Source organism: Cetorhinus maximus, chromosome 25, assembly GCF_964194155.1.
Source record: "Cetorhinus maximus chromosome 25, sCetMax3.hap1.1, whole genome shotgun sequence".
Classification (NCBI taxonomy): domain Eukaryota; kingdom Metazoa; phylum Chordata; class Chondrichthyes; order Lamniformes; family Cetorhinidae; genus Cetorhinus; species Cetorhinus maximus.
This window is the reverse complement of record NC_135903.1, coordinates 7,520,155-7,540,100: the sequence shown is the minus strand read 5'-3', so window position 1 is coordinate 7,540,100 and position 19,946 is coordinate 7,520,155. Positions and strand designations below refer to the sequence as shown.

Here is a 19,946-nt window from a genome sequence, read left to right as displayed (position 1 = left end):
ACCCACCTGCCATCCTATCCCCTCAACCACCTTGCCACCCTGCCCCTTCACCCACTTATCTGCCAACCTACCATCTCACCCACTTACCTACACCCTACCCCTCACCCACTTACCCACTACCCTACCCCTCACCCACTTACCCACCACCTTACCCCTCACCCAGTTACCCACCAACCTACCCCTCGCCCACTTACCAGCCACACCACCCCCTCAACACCTCATTAACAACTCTACCTCCTCACCCACTTACCTCACATGCTTAGCTCTCTCTGTTCCTTCTCAAAGTGGTTTTGGGAGCTTTGAACTCGCGACTCACTGGAATTTGGCAGCTAGTGCCATAAAAAGTGGTTGTGGTTTGGCTTTCCCTGGCGATCCTGTACTACAGGGGAAGATTCCTAGCACAGGTACGCTGCGTGTTTCTGAAGAGGCCCAGTTCAGATGTCCGAGTGAGAAATGTGGAACTCCACTACAAAATAAGCAAACAGGAGCGGAGTGACAATCCGACAGTGATTACCACTCCTTGGAAGATCCAGCCCAGTGATTCTACTCGTTCTGTGATCTCTTCTCCACCTTCTTTCTCTTCCCCTTTCACATTCTTTGTTTATTTTGAAAGCATTAAGGTATTTTTTCTGGCTCTCTTGTCGTTACCACAGCCTATTTTCCAGATAAAAAGATTCATTAAAAAATTGCGGGGTAGAGTTTTCGCTTTGGGCGCAATCAGGAAATTGTAGCCAAATTGCACTAAAAATTGCACTAGTTAGGTTACCGTTCAAGTTTCTGCTAACAATTATTAGTCTAATTATAAGTGTAAAATCTTCCATGTACCTGTGAAATTGGGCAGTGTAATAAAATGCAATTGTTTATTTTCTCTCATTTCCATTAGAAAGGGTTCCTCAATGTATTTAGGTGCGGTTTTATCACCAAAAAATAAGCATTTTAATCAGAGTGTCCACTCCAGCATCTGTGAGCCATCTTATTTTAAATCACTGAAAATCACTTTAAAAAAAACTATATTCAATCATTTACCTCATTAACTGGTGCACACTAATTGGCTTGTTGCAAATGAAATATTTTTGATAAGACGTTCTGCCTATCACACAAACAGTAATGTGGTATATGAATTTCAATGCCAGTGTGATGCCAGGTGTATAAGCCGTACGTCCCAACGACTGGCGGACTGTATCAAAAAGCACGTCCCTCCGGCTGTTTGCAACAGGCAAAGTACTGGTCGTACCCAACCAGCCTATGCTTGCAAAACTCAAACCACAGGCCGGACTTTTACAGCCCCGTCGGAGTGGGGACAGGGCCGTAGAATGCGGCAAAACCATTCGAAACTCCATTCACTTCAGCGGGACCATCAAATCCCGTTGGTGTAAAATTCTGCCCATAGTGTTCAGCGTTAGACGTGAATCCGTGATTGGACAACACTTGCTAAACAATCCTGGTTGTGCTCAGAATTACACTGAAAACCAATTTAAGGTTATCAGTCAGGCTCGCTGTGTGCCTCACTTGCACGTGCCAGAAGCTACATACACTCCCACGCAGGGTCCTGTCCTTTACAGACAGAAGGAGCACGTCCACGCGTTGTGCCTTTTTCGCCTACACAAAAGCTTGGGGGCAGCCATTCCCTGGCTCATTCCCCATGGCAATGTCTTGACCAATCAGTCGACCTGCCTGGTTTGAATTTGAATGCAAGCTTGGCAGTTAACTGTTCCCTGGTGCATTCTCCATGACAACACCTCTACCAGTCAGAGTCCACTTGCCAACCAATCATCACGCTCTTCCCATGCAGTAAAAATTGTTGTTTCCTTTACAATTGGTATTCTTGCGATCTGTCCTGATGAGTACAAGACGAGAAGCTTCAACAACATGTCTCTTTTTTCAGCAATACTCAAGCTCTGTATTACCAAATGACGATAAAATAAAACACTAATAAAGTGCTGCTCAGTGCCTGTGCACCTAAAGAAATGAGGGTATTTTGAGAATCCTTTCTCAGCCAGCGCAATCCCGCATTGGTAACTTGGGCGATGGGGGGGGTGTGTGTGGCCTGATTCTGGGCGAATGGAATCTTGACCCGTGTAAAAGAGCGTGGAAAACATGAATGCAAGTGGTTTTTTGGCGTGACATCACTTACGTTCAAAATCCCTCCATATCTTTCACTGGTTTAGCTGATTCTGTTCAGATTCTGACGCCTACAAACAGCTTTCCCTTGATGAAAGGCAGAGAAAGCTCTGTCTGGATTTTACTGGAAAACTTTTAAATCTGACCTCCAGTTGCCAGTATCTCTTCCCACGTCCACACAACTAAACGTGCGATGGAATGAAAGAAAAAAGACACCATTCCACAAATAAGACGCAGAATGGCCAGATTTCGAGACAGCCTAACGCCCCACTAAACTCATAAATAGGATGTAAATGATTGAGAATTTAATGAACTCAATCTGACCCGCATATGATCGATGGACTTTAATATATGATGCAGATTGCAGTAGACTTCTCATTTTTATTCTGTAAATTAAGGAGACCTGCATTTTGCAACATCTTGTAATTATTTGCATGCTGAAATGTTCGCAATTGTGCAATCCTTTTGTTATTTTATACTTTATTTTTTATTTTAATGATTGGCTGTAACTATGTTATGAATTACATTACTTCTTATATTTGTATCGTCACCACAGTTTTGGCACATGCCTCCACGATGATTAAAATAAACCTATCATCTATCGAAAATGCACTGATATAACTGGTAAAGGAGCGGAAATTCTACCCCCATTTTACATACCTTACACCTCCCCACTGCCCCCCACCCCCTCAAAACAACCATTGAAAGGGGAGCAGGGAATGGGGGGAGAGGAGGGGGCGGGCTTTGGTGATGCCCATTCTGTGCCCGTGCCGGGCTTTGGTGATGCCCATTCTGTGCCCCGCGGTTCACCAAGAGCATTTAAATGAGACCGAGCCCGAAACAGGCTCAGCCTCCCAGCACAGGCTTCAAGCGACTCCGGCGGCGTCGCTTACTTTTCGGGAAGGTTGGAGGTCGTCCCAATCGTTAATGTTCCGAAGCGGAATCGGTTTGCACAACACATCAACGCTCAGTAGCCCCGGTATTAGCTGGAGAGATTAAGCTCAGTTCCAGTCCTGCACCTGACAGAGAAATTCTGATTCCTTGCAACAAACTACATTGTGACAAATGTACTCTCTGTTGGCAACACAAACCACTTACCTCCTGTTGCTATGGTGACCTGGCGCAAATAATGGCCATAGAAAGGGAAATCGAAGGACAGAATCACTCTCTGTGGAGAGAAACAAAATGACAAGTGTGTTCATCATAAGCAGCACATACACAAGCGTCTGCGCATAGCATTAATCAGGCAATATGGCTCAACTTTAAAAATACTCGTCGTCTTAGAGTGCAACTGGACTGAAAACTGGATGCGAGGAAAGTCAGGCTCTGAATTACCAACTGCAACACACAAAGAGAGGCTCAGCTGATCATATCCTTCATATCTCTGCCTCCAGCAGCTCCCCACTCCTCTGCTGGTCTAGTGCAGAGGAGTTGCCAACGCTCCAGGGTTGCCCTGTAGTCTCCAGGAATCAAAGACTTCGATCCAGGGCACCCACTGTGAGCGACCCAGGGAAAAAAAAAGACCCATTGGTGCGTGAAGAAATTTTTTTTTTTTTAAACAGATTTTCCTTTAGCGTTTTGGCTCTGATAATATTGGACGTGGGAAAAAGGTTCAGAGGGGAAGCGCAGAAGTGAATACATGAAGCAAAGAGGGAGTATGAAAAGAGACCGGCAACTAACATAAAAGGGAATCCCGCAGCCTTCTAAAGGCCTTTGAATAGTAAAAGGGTGGTCAAAGGAGGAGTGGGGCCGAATAGGGACCAAAAAGCGGATTTTTACACATGGAGGCGGGGGTGGTGGTGTGGGGGGTGCAGGGTAGCTGAGGTATTAAATGAATACTTTGCATCTGTCTCTACCGAGGAAGAAAATGCTACCCAGGCCACGGTGAAAGAGGAGGTGGTGCTGTGAGGGTGGCCATGTTCAGCTTCCAATGACAAGAATGCGGAATTGGGCAGTTAGAGACTGGAGGTCCTGTGACACAACCACCAGGAATGTGTCCAACTAGAATTGGCAACCTTACCGGTGCATACCATTTAAGACATGTCTAAGGACAACAAAAAGGCAAATAAAGTGCTTGATTTGATTAGCAGATGAAGAGAGTACAATGTGAAAGGACTTTGTATTGTTGCTGTACTTGGTTAGATCCCATTTTGCATTCTGTGGAATTCCTCACCACCTGAGCTTGGCGTCATTACTTCCTGATTCATCTCACTGTCTCTCCCACTTCGCTCAATATTGGTGGTCTCCTTGACTGTGGGATTGCAACAAGGCAGGCATTCACGTCAATCCATGCCATTGGCTTTAGTCACAAGTCACCTATGCCATTCAATTTATGTGATGGGCAAAACTAGAGTAAATTCAGACGCAACATGTTGGGCTGGAGCGGTCGGGTTGGGATGGAAAGATTAAGCAGACTACACGGAATCATTCTCAAAATGGGAAAAGAAAATTCAAAGCTTACCGAAGCTTGTCGGTGTGTGTTTGAGAGAATTCCATGGACTCTCACTTTGTTCTTGTCCACCTTTGCAAAGTCAACCCAGAGCTCCTTCGTTTTGGAGTCATTTGGTCCGTAGCTTCTGGATTTGTAGTAGTTATGGTGGTCTTCCTGAAACACAATAGTGCCATTTACAGCCAAAAAGGTCCATCATTGCTGCAAAGAATGTGAACTGTTCCAAGCCCTCTTCTAACACTCACTAACTGCTGATTGCCATGGTTCTTTCTTGAAGATAATCCCAATTTTTGCCCATTCATATTCTCATTGGCTGTGCTTCAATATTTTGGAGATTTACTCCTACACCTGTTTATTGACTCTGTTCCAAACATACCAAAGAGCTCAAATCACAATAAGGTAATGATTGGGTTAAATTGGTCTCCATAGGCTTTGCTGTGTGGCAAGGGTTTAAGAAAGGGTGCACCAGGCATTTAAGGTCTAGAGGTGTTTGGCCAGAGGTTTAGAACAATCCTGCAGATGGATGCATGGGCTGGTGGAGGAACCACATGTGTACGTGTCACAGTGACTGACGTGACATTGCCTTGAACATGCCATGTAGTCATGTGGAGATTGCGCTTCTACCCTGGGCATGCTGGTAATGCTGCTAACGCTTTGATACTACTTCTCAGACATTAGCATGTGTCAATGTCTTGCTTACACTGAATAAAATACACCCGCCATCATCAATAAGGGTATCATTTTGAATCACTTCGGAACTTGAGAGTGAAAGGGTTAAAGGGTTAATTGATTCTGACCCCCTCTAAATTCTAACAACTTGGATCCACGGCACTACTGCCAGCCTGCATTGCAAGCCACCCGTGCCCCAGCCCCACAACCACCCACTCCCATCCCCCACCTCCTCCTACTTGCCTTCACCAGAACCTATCTGAGGGCCTAAATTGGACCTCTCTGAACTCCAGATGCCTGATTGGTGTCCACTGCTTGCCTGAAATATACTGATGAGGCCCGAGGCAGAATTTTGGGCAAGCTTTGGGACTCCGATTTCTGGTGAGCATTCGTGTCGGGCCTAAAAATAGGCTTAAACCAATTTCCTGACCAAATGGTACTTGTTTTCCCCAGAGTTTTAGCCTAAAAACTCTCTGTTGTGAAGTTACAATATTTCCTGAAATTAATCAGAAAAATAAGCATTTTTAATAGAAAGTTGAAACATCTTCCAAGGACTATGTCCCAGCACCCTCAGTCCCCACCCCTACCAAGAAGCACAACGTGCCATTGGGCATGGGGAGTTGGGGGTAATATTTGGAAGGAGTGTGTACCATGCTACATTTGTTGTCTTGAGAGGGTTGGGACTGTTCAGTCGCCAAGCAAAACAGCACTAGAACTGGTTGTGTTTTCCAACGAAAGCTTGGGTTATCAGCAAGGCAGCGGCTTTGGCCAATCCGAGAAAGCCAGGAGGAGTTAAAGAATGTAACCAGAGGCATAGTTCTAATCCCTGCTGGAAAAAACTACATTCGGTGTTCCATTGGGACTGTAACCTCCCAGCCTTGGCAACCCTAAAGCAAGCTATCCCATCCAGGACGTTCCTTCACCCCTAACCTTTTGATACGTTCTCTAATTTCCCAGTTGATGATGAGCGAATATGGGGCCCATTTACATGGTGTAAGTTCAAGTTTTGCTCTCTAGTGAGTGAAAAATTATTTCAAGAATGCTTAAGAGTAAGTTCTTATCTATGGTTGTTTTTCATGTTGAAAGTTTCCCCCTTTTGGTTCGTTCCCAAAATAACAAGTACTGTTGTAGAAACTTTATCGGAGCCTCCAGACATAACAAATGTCCCAACTTCTAAAGAGTATGTTTCCACTTTTGTTTTCAGACATATTATTTAATTCGGCCCTCTTCCTGAGGAGCACCAATTCCAATAATGACACCAGTGTGCCCTTGGGTAAAATGTATTGGCATGTTTCTTGGATTAAGGATGAAAGTTCCTTTGTAAGAGATAGAAAGCATTGTCAGCTGTACTGCACTGAAAGGCAGTGTTTAACCTTTTTAGAATGCAACTAGAATGTGCAACTTGGCCACAGAGTTCAGGGCAATTAGGTGATATGCTCCAAATGGTGAATCTCCAGAACTTGGTGTGAATCGACCAACATTTCCTTTGCAAATAGCAACTTAGCCTTAGCCTCCCTGTTATTTTTAAGAAATTGTTGGTGCTGCACCATACTTGACCATTAAACTCACCAATAAAAGTTATATCTTGTAATTAACAGCAAAAGCGCCCTTTTAATAATGCAATAACTGTTCATGGCTTTTATTTTCCCTCAGCAAGTCTTCGTCATCTGGAATGCATTGCCTGAAAGGGTGGCGGAGGCTGATTCAATTATGGCTTTCACAAGGGAATTGGATAAGCACCAAGAAGGGAAAAGATTTACAGGGCTATAGGGAAAAGGTCTGGGTGTGGGAGTTAAATTACCCTGCAGGAAGCCAACATGGGCTGGATGGGCCAAATGGCCTCCTTCTGAGCTGTATTCATTCTATGATTCTATGGCCTAAATTTTACGCTCCCACGCCAGGCGAGGGGGATGGGAGCATAAAATTGAAGGGATGGGATTCCCTCCGGGTTCCCGCCCACCCTGACCACAGTGATTTTATGCTGAAGTGGGCAAGGCCTTGGACAGGAAGCCTGCCCTTGCCCCAACTGAGGCCCTTAAGTGGCCAGTTAACGGCCATTTAGGGGCCATTTCCCGCCAGGTCTCCATCAGAAGCCCCTTCTGAAGTTGGGAGTCCCCCACCTCCCCAGCTTAAGGTCCTGTGGCCTCCGGATCTCCCTCTGCCCCCCGGCCTCTCCCCCAAGACCCCGATCACTCCCCTCGTGCCCCCCAAGGCCTTCCATTCCCTCCCCGCCCTGGGTCCTCTTTAACTTCCCTGGGCCTCCATTTCCCAGGCATAGGGCAGAATCATCCCAGATTTGCACCAGGTGTGATAGCGGGCGGGTAAAATGACGCTTCTCACACTGTATCATCCCAAACCCGGCACATTAATTATGCATTCCCAGGAAACATGCCGTTTCCAATGGTGGGCGGGCTCCAATCCGTCCGCTACGCCATCACCTCGCCACACGCCACGTTTAAAGTATAGCCGCGCGCACACATCTCAGTGCTCCCAGCCCACGACTACTGCAGGGAAGATGTCCATAAAAGGCAAAAAGACTGCAGCCCCCAGGTTTAGCGACGTGTCACTAAAACACCTTGTGGGTGCCTTGGAGGCCTGTCGTGATGTCCTCTAACCCCGCTCTGGCCGTAGGATGGGCAGCGGCGTTACCAACCAGGCTTGGGAGTCGGTGACAGTGGTGATCAGTGCCAATGCTGCACAGAAGAGGTTGGCCATCCAATGCAGATACAGGATGAATGATCTCATCCATGCAGCCAGGGTATGGCAACCATCTCATTACTCTGAACTCACACACTCAAGCCCATCACACATTCACTGGCATCTCAGTCACTGCTAGCTCAAGGGACATCACCACCCATTCTCACACACACACACCCTCACATGTCCATCTGGCCCCCTCACCTCTCACCATCTTGAGGCCATTTGCACAGATCAACATGTGCCCCCACACACACCCTGGGATACCCTTTTTCCCCAGTACAGCCCTTACCCTGCAGCCTCTTCCCTTTCCTGAGGCCACTTCTCTCTCTTCCCCAAGCAAGCCCTAGCCCTGCAGCCATGTGGCTGATCTGGTAGGTAGAGACCTGGCGTGAGCCCCCTAAGAGTGACGTGGTGCTGTCTGTGAAGCCTGGCACTGATGACTGCGAGTGCTGCCCAAAGCAAGGTAGACAAACAAACCTCGAAGTCCTGAGTGAAGTGCAGCCCGACAGGTGCACGTTGCTTATGTGCTGTTGTGAAACACGTCAACGTGTTTACCCGCCAACGTGGGCTGATGATCCAGGCTGATGAGTCCGATGGGCAGGCCTTATAATGATATGCAGATGTGTTACAATGAGGTTCCCCACGTCCGATGACGGAGAACATGGCCTGCGGACCATTGCAAATTGGTTTCACACCGTTGTGAAAGCAATCACGCCACATTGCCTGCTCACACCATCGAACACGCCCGACACTGGCAGGCCCAGAAAACCCCGGCCTAGGTGTACACAGCCCCATCTTGAATCTGTCTAAAATCCATTCATAGACACCCTGGCAGGAATGTTGCCAAAGCAGGAAAGTCAAGGCTTCAGTGCTTAGAGGGTTAACAACAAACCCACTGCCCTTAAGATGTGCCCAGGAGGTGATTGGAAAGATTAATTCTCTGATTTTAAAAATGCATCATTTTCTTCAGAGCCATCTGTTCAGCTTCATCTAATCTCAGGTCAGGCAAATGGCCAAAGTCACAGTCTTCATCTTTTGGGGGAAATTCTATTTTTCCACCTTCATTTTGGATTCGCTCGGCTGTGTCAGGTTACCATTTGCATTCTTCAATCTCATTTGTACGGAGTTTCCTCGAAACTCACCAGCACAGCAGCTGACAGCTAATCTGCAGCATGTTTCGAACCTGTGAATTTGTCCACCAGCAAGATGACTTATTTTAGAAATGCACGGAGCTTGTTTCATTTGGAGCTCGTTGCTCCAGAGCTTGGGGAAGGGATTGGTTACTCTTGCCAACTCCAGTTGGACGTAATTCTGGAGGCCCGATCACATGATCCCCTGTTGCTGAGTGCCCTGTCACCCCCCCTCCCCCCCCCCATTGTCCATGTGGCAACAAGAGCAGGTCAGAGGCTGGGAATTCTGTGGCGAGTAACTTACCTCCTGACTCCCCAAAGCCGGTCCATCATCTCAAGGCATAAGTCAGGAGTGTGCTGGAATCTCTCCACTTGTCTGGGGAGGTGCAGCTCCAAAAACACTCAAGAAGCTTGACACCATCCAGGATAAAGTAGCCACTTGATCAACACCACATCCACCACCTTAAACGTTCACTCCCTGCACAACCGACACACAGCGGCAGCAGTTTGTACCTTGTTGGGTCAAAATCCTGGAACTCCCTCCCTAACAGCACTGTGGGTGTACTTACACCACATGGACTGCAGCGGTTCAAGAAGGCAGCTCATCACCACCTTCTCAAGGACAATTAGGGATGGGTAATAAATACTGGCTTTAATTGCCAGCGACGCCCATATCCCATGAAAGAATAAAATAAATCCGCACAGTGTCCCTCCTTTATACAACAATGGAAAAGCAAACAGGCTCTTAATTACCTGACTGACTGCTGCTGGACTGTCAAACAGTGCTTTTTTTTTGTCCAGTCTCCAATATTTTTATAGCTAATAAAAGTTCAAGGAAAATGAAAAAAAAAGGCGTTTTATTGTTATTGCTCACGATGATTTTTTTCCTGGGATTGCTGGCAGCATTGTGCTGGAGCTGAATCTTATCTTGGAGACCCCAGTGCAATCCTGGAGGGTTGGTAACCCTGGCTACAATGGGGATTGGGAGGTGGGGTGGGGGGGAGAGAAATGTTGACGGCACTTCTTAATAAACAGGGATACGAAACATGAGCCAAACAGGCCTTTCAGCATTACTCTGCTATTGCTGGCACCGCACCATAGTCAACACTATAGCGAACTGCACGAATGCCAAATGACATTCTGAGTTTTTATTGTAAAAAGTGTGAGAGTGGCAGAGGGAGTGTTTATTAACTAGTAGACAGCATCTGCAAACATGGTTTTCTCTACAATCCACTCCCTGTAAAAGCTAATGATTTTGGAGTGTATCTTAACAACATTAAAACGAGAAACAAATTTCCGAATTGAAGGTCAATTGTGATCGAAAGTATATGGAAAATGCTGCTTTGCTGCAAATGGTGACAATAAATTCTAATGGGGTCATTTTCACTCAATGAACTGATTGAAATTTGAGCTGTGCAATTTGCACTACAGCAGGTACTTTGGGCTGCATTTACCTGACTCTGGTGATTCAATGCCAGCTTGTCCCAGGGGTAACACTCTTGTGTGTGAATTAGTTGGCGGACAGTTCAAGGCCCACTCCAGTGACATCAGCACATAATCCAGGCGGACGCTCTCCGTGCAATACTGAGGAAGCGCAGCATCATCAGAAGTGGAGTCTTTCGGATGAGATGTGGGTGTAACAGGTTCCATGCCACAATTGTAATAAGAGCAGAGCAGTTGCCCCAGTCTAGAAGCCAACGTTTATCTCACAGCTGGCCATTTATCTCAATGCTGCTTGTGGGATCCTGCTGTGCCAAATTGCCTGCTGCCTATGCCTACTGAATAACAGTGGTTCAAATGGAATTCATTTGCCGTCAATCACTTTGGGAGCTCCTGAAGCTGTGAAAGGTGTCCTATCAATACCAATGCCAGTTCTTTCCTTACTCTGGCACCACTAACCACGGACGTCGTTTCAGGGGTAACGCTGAACATTTTGTGATCCACCAACAGAGGTGGCTTTTTCTTTTGCAGGTAACACTGAAATCCACAGTAGCAATAGAAAGGTAGCAGCCATCTTCTTTTGGTTTTTGGGAACAATGATCTCAGCCTGCCTGCACCCACTCCTGGCTGGCCCCAAATTCTACCCTCCATAAACCTGAAGCCGTCTAAAACGCTGCTGCCTGTGTGTCAACGCTCACCAAGTCCCGTTCCCCAATCACCTCTTTGCTTGCTAACCTACACTGGCTCCTGGTCAAGCAACACCTGATTTTAAAATTCTCACCCTTGTTTTCAAATCCCTCCATGGCCTCAGCTCCGCCTATACCAGTAATCTCCTCCAGCCCTACCACGCTCCGAGATATCTGCACTCATCTAATTCTGACCTCTTGTGCATCTCCGATTTTAATCGCGCCACCACTGGTGGCTGTGCCTTCAGTTGCCTAGGCCCTAAGCTCCGGAATTCCCTCTCTACTCTTCTCATCCTCGTTTTCCTCCTTTAAGACACTCCTTGAAACCTGCCCCTTTGACCAAGTTTGATGCTGGCCTTCGACTGTTTACTTTAAATGAGCTTAAAATCGCCACTAAAATAACAGGCAAGGAACACATTCACCTGATAATAAGAACAAAAGTCCTCTTTTATTTCTCTTGAGCAGCACACTGCTTAGAAACATCAATATCCCTTTCTGCGCCACTTTGATACAATTGCAAACCAAAATGTGAGTTAGCTACTGCCTTAAAACAAAACACAGAAAGTCACATTAAGCAAGTGCATTAGGTACTGAGCTACCCGAGGAAACTAAGCCCCGCAGCACAACGTGATTGTTATGCGCTGTTGTAGTTGGCATAAGAAAAAAGGTACCAGATGGTTTCATTCCTGGAGCTGGTGCCTATGGATTTGAAATGCACACGCCCTCATAAAAGTCTGTTGTGGCGCAAAAGTCTAGCGCTTGAGGATCAGGAGGGAATGAGATACAATCACGCTACACATGCGTCTCATCCAATGTGCGGGACTGCATAGCGCTGACGTGGGCACTCAAAAGCACTTTGGGTTCTTCAGTCAAAATAATCCTTGGGCTCAGACTGCTCTGAGGGCACTGCTGCTGTTTCATTGTTGCCGGCTGATTCATAAATTTGGTAAACAGCTGTAAACTTTTCCCCAGAGGAGAAGGAAATTATCTGTGGGGTGGAGCAGACTGTTGGCCCGAAAGCTATTTGCTTCTTAATGGGACAAACATTGGACAGATGCAGTCTAAAAAGGAAAAAGGAGGCAACATGTGTTTATAATAAATATCACATGAATGTTCAGCAACTTTTGGGATTGACTTAGTTTATTTTGTAAAGCTACATTCTTCTCTTGTGTTATTTCACACAGGGAGTCAGAACCTGCTGTAGTCTTCAAATTAAACAGGTGGATAACTTGAACAGGGTCTGTATTTGTAATTCAGACATCATTTAACTTAATTGGACCAGCCACATAAACACTGTGATTGCAAGAGACTGACTCACCTCTTGACTCCCCAAAGTCTTTCCACCATCTGCAAGGCACAAGGAGCCTGATGAATCTGGATGAGTGCAGCCGCAACAAAATTCAAGAAGCCCAGGACAAAGCAGCCGCTTGATCTGCACCCCATCCACCATCTTAAACATTCACTCTCTCTACCACCGGTGCTCAGTGGTTGCTCACCATTCACAAGACACATTATCGCAACTCGCTAAGGCTTCTTCAACAGCAACTCCCAAACCCTGTGACTTCCACCACAGTTGCAGCGAAAGCATAGGAGCACCATCACCTCCAGCTTTCCCTCTAAGCCGCACACTATCCTGACTTGGAAATATATTGCCATCCTCCCTCCCCCTAACAGCGGGAACACCTTCACACACACTGCAGCAGTTCAAGAAAGAAGCTCACCACCACTCTCAAGGGAAATTAGACATAAGCAATACAGCAATGTCCACATGCCATGAATAAGTAAATTAAAAATAACTGAGATCATACATCCTTCCCATACTTATATTCACTTCAATTATAAATTCTCTCATTCATGTTTAATAATGGGAGCTAGCCATAATGGAAGGTGTCATTCAAGCATGTTATACTTACATACAAAGCTTCCAATATCAATGTTGACATAGGAACTTATGAAAAAACTAAACAGGAAATGTGGGCAGATGTAACATTTTAAAAATATTACTAGTCAATCTCAGAGGGTGTTTCACACTGCAAATTGGAGAATGTCATCTTCTCTTCCCTGCCTCTACAGTTTTCATCTTGTTCCTTATCTGTCCATGTCTCTTAATTCCATTCTACCGCTCTCCTCCCACCACCACAGCCCCATCCCCTCTTAACTCTTCTTTTCCTTATCTTTGTTTTTTTCTTCTTCCCGTTGGCTGGGAGGTGGTGGGTGGTATGACTCGGTAGGGTGGAAGAAGAAGCTGCCAATGCAGGCTACTTTTGTGATGGGAGTAGCAGAGTCACTATGCCCCTGATGTCCACCCCACACCATTATTACTTTCCCCTACTCAACCTTCCTATCTGTTCCCTCAAAGTGGTCCTGTTTGTTTACAAACTTCAATTTGCCCGTCAAACAAAAAAAAAAATCAAATAAGAATGAGGAAAGACACTGGCGGTCTTTCTCTTTATTTGTGTCTTTCTCTTAGTGTCTTCTGCTCTAGTTCATGAGTGATAGAAATACGAATCTGTGCCTCAGAGGTAAAATAACTAAGATTGTTCTTTTCCAACAGTTATCAAAACACAGCTGAGACTTTCAAAATCATCGATGCGTTTCTAAAAGAAATTTTAAAAGGCCGGGATTTTCCGGTCCTGCCAGTGGCAGGCATCGGCGCACTTTGGGCAGGAAAATTTGGAGAGTCGTTGACTTTTAACAGCTCTCCAAATTTTCCCATTCCACCCATGAAGATGCCTGCCACTGTGGGACCAGAAAATCCCGGCCAAAATGACCCCTGAATGGTCTAGCTATAATTTTAAGGTTACGCTCCCTTATTTTGGACTCCCCTAGCAGAGAAAAGAGTTTCTCTCTGTCTACCCTATCAATTCCTTTAACCCGCTTAAACATCTCAATTAAATTACCACTTAATCTTCTGCAGTTAATGGAATACAGTCTAGATTAGACAACCTGTCCGCACAACTCTGTACCACAGGCAAAGATCTGATTGGAAAACTTGCACAATCTGGTCAGGAGCTGAGAGAAGGAAAGCAGAAAGGCTCATAGATTATGGATCATGGATAGATTAAAACCAAGGTCCAAGGGGTAAGCTGTGAAGTTTTGACTTTATATCCTTTTCATTATAACAACCATCTACATCCAGCTCTGTAACATTACCTGCCTTTGTCAATAATTTAGTCCATCTGCTGGTCAACTGTGCTTTTAACATCTCCAGACTAGGCTACTCCAGTGCCGTCTTAGTTTGCCTCCCATCCTCCACGTTCCGCATGCTTTAACCTCTAGCCCCCAAAAGCCTCCAATTGAAAATTCCCATCCTCATGCTAAAATCCTATCTTGGTTCCCTCCTCCAGCTTTACAACCCTCACCCAACCTCTCTGATGGGCCGACTCTGGATTTCTATGTACCTTCTTTCTTCCCAGCCACTGGTGGCTGTGTCTTCAGTCATCTAGGTCGCATGCTTTGAAATTCCCTTTGCATCAGTCCACCTCTCCACCTGCTTTGCCTCCTTCAGGACCCTGCTGAAAACTCTTCTCTTTGACCAAACTTTTGATCACCCTTGCTCACAGTTTTTTTTTTTGGCTTGCTGTTAATTTTTTGTCTGATTGGGCTTTTTTATGCAAGTTAGGAGTTCTCTTTATGTTAAAGGAACGACGTAAACGCCAGCTGTTCTCGTCATGGGGGTATATTCACCAATTTCCCTCTCCTGTGTTTACAGAAAATAGGCTGCTTAATATAAAGAAAAACAAATAGCCAGCAGCAAGTTCCAGGCCACTAACTTAATAGAGTGGTTTGGTTGGTTGATTTTCCTAAGCTAATCAAACTTTTCTCTTGCAGTTTATGACATCGTAAACTCAGTTTGATTGAATTACTGCCTTGGCAATCCCTGCCAACCATCCATTATATTAAGTGGACTGGACACTTGGAGACCAATGACAAATTTGCACTATTATGGACTCCCTCCGACTTATTAAATCTCTCGATGGAGGTGACTGGCTGTAGGTGAAACTCAAAAATACTGAAAAGACTTTCTGATGCCAACGTACTCACAGAATATCAAAGATTATTTAAAATAATTGATAAGGAGAAATGTTTCCATGCAGAAAGTTGTTAGGTGTTAAATGGATCCCAAGTCAGGAGGTGAAGTATGAATCTAGGCATAAGTCCTTTTCTTGATAGTAGGTTTATTCACAGGATGCAGCATTGCATATCTCTGCCTCCTACCAACCAACCAACCCAGTGTCCCAGCAGTCTGTTTTTATACTCTTTTAGCAAAACAAAAACCAATTAAACAAAAATCAATAAATGAAAGGGGATGACAGCCCCTGGTGGGGCACTGTAACAAAAATAAATCCCCTATTTATAAACTCTTTTTAGAGAAACCAAATCAATAATAAACTAAAATCAATAAATCAGAGGGGGTGACAACCCTAAAACAGCATCAGTGACGGTGTAGGAAGGGGTGGATCAGTTAGATTTCTTAATACAAGGCTCTGGAATGGGACTTAAACCAATAACCCTTTGGTTCAGGAGCAATAGAGCCATGACTGACAGCTTCCAGTTGGCTTTCATATGTGTTCAAGATGCTTAATCAATACCCTCCACCTGGTTATCCTTAACCTTAACACTACAATTAACACTACATTACCATGAAGGGTTTGGAATGCACTATCTGAAAGGGCGGTGGAATCAGATTCCATAGAAACTTTCAAAAGACAAACAGACATGTACTTAAGAGGACCAACTTGCTGGGAGAAGGCTGAGACATGGAAATTAATTGGACAGCTCTTTCAAAGAGCTTGCATAGACACAATGGGCCAAATGGCCTTGTTCTCTGCTTCTAGATTCTATGAGGAAAGCCTTTCACCCCGCTAGATAACCTTGCAGCACACCAAACTTATTGTTTTCCTGTTATAGCGTCCATAAATGTTCATAAATGAGTCCAATGACAAAGGCCTCAGCTGCTCTTCCTAGCAAAATGCTCCAACTGTTGATCACCCACTGTGTTAAAAACAAGCCAAATTGATCTGATATTTTATCAAACTTGCCTTTCAGAACCCTAAATCTGTAACCAGAGGAAAGCTCTTGACAAACGGGAATATAGGAATCGGAGGTCAGTTGTCCCTTAGAGTCCGAAGAAGGGTCATACGGACTCGAAACGTTAACTCTGTTTCTCTCTCCACAGATGCTGTCAGACCTGCTGAGTTTTTCCAGCATTTTCTGTTTTTAATCTCAGATTTCCAGCATCCGTGTTATTTTACTTTTATCCCCTAGGGTCTGTTCCAACAGTCAATGAGATCTTAGCTGATCTGAAACCAAACTCCATGTACTTCTCTATTCCCAACATCCCTTAATATCTTTGGCTAACAAATACCTATAAATCTCTGTTTTAAATTTCTGATCTAGTATCGATTGCTTTTGTGGAAGAAAATTCCAAACTTCTACCACCCTGTCACTGCAGAGATAGTGGATGCATTGATTGTAATCTTCCAAAATTCCCTTGATTCTGGAAAGGTCCCAGCAGATTGGAAAAGCACAAATATAACACCTCTACTTAAGAAAGGAGCGAGACAGAAAGCATGAAACTATAGGCCAATTAGCCTAACATCCGTCATTGGCAAAATACTAGAATCCATTATTAAGGAGGTATTAACAGGCCATTTAGAAAATCATAATACAATCAGGCAGAGTCACATGTTTTTGTGAAAGGAAAATCATATTTGACAAATTTATTAGAGTTCCTTGAGGATGTAACAAGCAGGGTGGATAAAGGGGAATCAGTAGATGTGGTGTACTTGGATCTCCAAAAGGTATTCAATAAAATGACACATAAAAAGTTACTGTACAAGATAAGAGCTCACAGTGTTGGGCGTGATATATTAGCATGGATAGAGGATTGGCTAATCAATAGGACAAAGAGAGCCAGGATAAATGTATCATTTTCCAGGTTGGCAAACTGTAACTAGTGGAGTGCCACCGAGATCAGTGCTGGGGGCTTCAATTATTTACAATCTACATTGATGGCCTGAATTAAGGGATTGACTGTATTGTAGCCAAATTTGCAGATGATACAAAGACAAATAGAATTGCTGTGAGGAGGCTACAAAGAGTCTGCAAAGGGATATGAATAGGTTAAATGAATAGGCAAAAATTTGGCGGATAGAGTATAAGTTGGAAAATATGAGGTGGTCCACTTTGGCAGGAAGAACAGAAAAGCAGAATATTATTTAAATGGTGAGAGACTCAGAATGCTGTGGTACAGAGGGAACTCGGTATCCCTGCGCATGAATCACAAAAAATTAGCATGCAAGTAACTAAGGCAAGTGGAATGTTGACCTTTAATGCAAGAGGGATGCAGTATAAAAGTAGGGGAGTCTTGCTACAATTGCACAGGGCACTGGTGAGACCTCACCTAGAGTACTGTGTATAGTTTTGGCCTCTTTACTTAAGGAGGGATATGCTTGCATTAAAAGCAGTTCAGAGAAGATTCACTCAGATGAAGGGGTCGTCTTATGAGGAAAGGTTGAACAGCTTGGGCCTGTATCCATTGGAGTTTAGAAAAATGAGAGGTGATTTTATTGAATTTAAACAGTTGTACCTATCCTTATCCTACGATTCTGTTCTAGGCCTTACGTTGTTGAGTTCTTTCCCTAAACCTCTCTTCCTCTGTACATTACTCCTTTAAGTTACTCCTTAAAACCGACCTCTTTGACTAAGTTTTTGATCACTTTCCCTAACAGCTCTTTATGTGGCTCAGTGCTAAATTATACAAAAGCAAAATACTGTGGATGCTGGGAATCTGAAATAAGAACAAAAAAATGCTGGAAAAATTCAGCAGGTCAACTAATCGGAGAGAAACAGAGTTAACGCTTCAGGTGACCTTTCATCAGAACTGAGGAAGATAAAAATGTAAGAGCTTTTAAGCCAATGGAATGGGGGTGGGACAGTTGCCTGAAGAACAAAGGAGAAGGTCTGTGATAGGGCGGAGGGCAGGGGAGATCAAATAAGGAACGATTACATGATGCGACAGCCAAAACAGAATGGTAATGGATAATGATGGGTAAAAATCACATAGAATGAGGTGGATGCAGAAGTTATGATCTAAAGTTGTTGAACTCAATGTAGAACCCAGAAGGCTGTAGCATGTCGAGTCGAATGGGAAAAGGTGGAGAATTAAAATTACAGGGCTAAATTATGTCTGATAACGCTCGTGTGAAGCAGCTGGGCACATTTTACAATCTTAAAGAAACTATATAAATGCAAGTTGTTGTTAAACGTCTGCTTTTACAGCTTCTTTTCAAAGCATTTTTGTTGGGAGTCTGTTTTGTATGCCTATTAATCAATCGGGAAAACAACGTTTTCTAAAAGGTCATTTTCCCACTGCCTGCACACAGCACAATTAATGCTTTTTGTAATATAGGAAAGGTAGGAAATTTGCATACAGCAAGCTCTCACAAACAGCATTGTGATAATGACCAGATTACCTCAATTTATAGGTTCATTAGTGATAAACATTGATCAGGACACTAGGGATAACTCCACTGCTCTTCTTCAAACTTAGTATCACAGGATCTTTTACATCCATCTGGGAGGGTAGACAGGCCTCAGTTTAATACTTCACCTGAACAAAGGCACTTCAGCATTCCATCAGTACTGCACTAGGCTGTCAATCTAGATTTTTGTGGTCAAAACTTTAGAGGGGGAGTTGAATCTACAACCTTTTGACTTAGTTGTAAGGGTACTACCAATTGAGCCGCAGTTTATATGGCACTTGCTGAACGTTAACCCTACTACCTTCCCACTACAGCTTCTAGCTGCTTCCAAAATGAGCCTCAACCATCCTTCCTTCCAACCTCTTCCAGATGTTCTCCATCCCCTGTCTAAAGAAATACCCTTGACTTCACAGCCCTGACTCATTGCCTGCTTGTCTTTCTGTACTGGGTGTATCTTAAAATATTGTTTGGGGTTTACTCTCTCTAACCTATTAATTATCATATATGCCCCATGCCTCTAAGACATCACTTCTCAATGCTGAGGAGCTCCATCTTTCCTCATTGTACTTCCTTGTAATTCTAAAGGTTAGTCTTAGGAACACAGGAACAGGAGTAGACCATTCAGTCACTTGAGCCTTTTGCGCCATTTGATGAAATCATGGCTTATCTGTGTCTTAACACCATCCAATGCCTTGTCTGTATATCCTTTCATACCCTTGGCTCACAAAAAAAAAAATCGATTTTGATTTAAAATGGTTAATTGAGCTAGTACCTACTGCTTTTTATCAGAGAGTGTTCCACACTTCTATTACTTTTGCGTGAAGAAGTGTTTACTAACTTTTCTTCTGAATGGCCTGGCTCTGGCTTTGATTTTAAGGTTATGTCCCCTTGTTCTAGTCTCCCGCACAAGATGAAAAATTTTCTCTCTATCTACTTGCTTTCAAAATCCCCAAAATCTCAATCAGATCACCACTTAATTAAATCAAATCAGCCTTCCCATTCTTCTGGGCTGCCTAAAGTTTTCTGTGACTCTTTGGACATTGGTGACAGCAAATGTGTGCAGTCCTCCGGGTGTGGCCCTGATCAAGGTGTTGTACGGATTCAGTCTGATCCGAGGATCCAAACTCAAGTGAGGTAAAGTGCCCAATCTCGTCCAGTCCATTGAATCAGTGCAACAAGCTGCAGTGAGATCCTAGCCCATAGAAAGTGGGGGAAACCTGCAAAATGCTACATGTTGTCTGTAACCTGGTGGCCTCCATATTTG

The 19,946-nt window shown here is 44.4% G+C and overlaps 1 protein-coding gene across 1 annotated transcript in view; it reads right to left on the bottom strand.

Moving 5' to 3' along the window:
* LOC144667842 (plexin domain-containing protein 1-like) overlaps positions 1-19,946 on the bottom strand; it is a 243,499-nt gene that overhangs the window by 156,705 nt on the left and 66,848 nt on the right. The window contains exons 3-4 of the mRNA XM_078529363.1: positions 4,583-4,726; positions 3,220-3,289 (exon numbers count right to left, since the gene is read on the bottom strand). Of these exons, the coding sequence (XP_078385489.1) occupies positions 3,220-3,289; positions 4,583-4,726 (214 nt within the window). The remainder of the gene's footprint in view (positions 1-3,219; positions 3,290-4,582; positions 4,727-19,946) is intronic.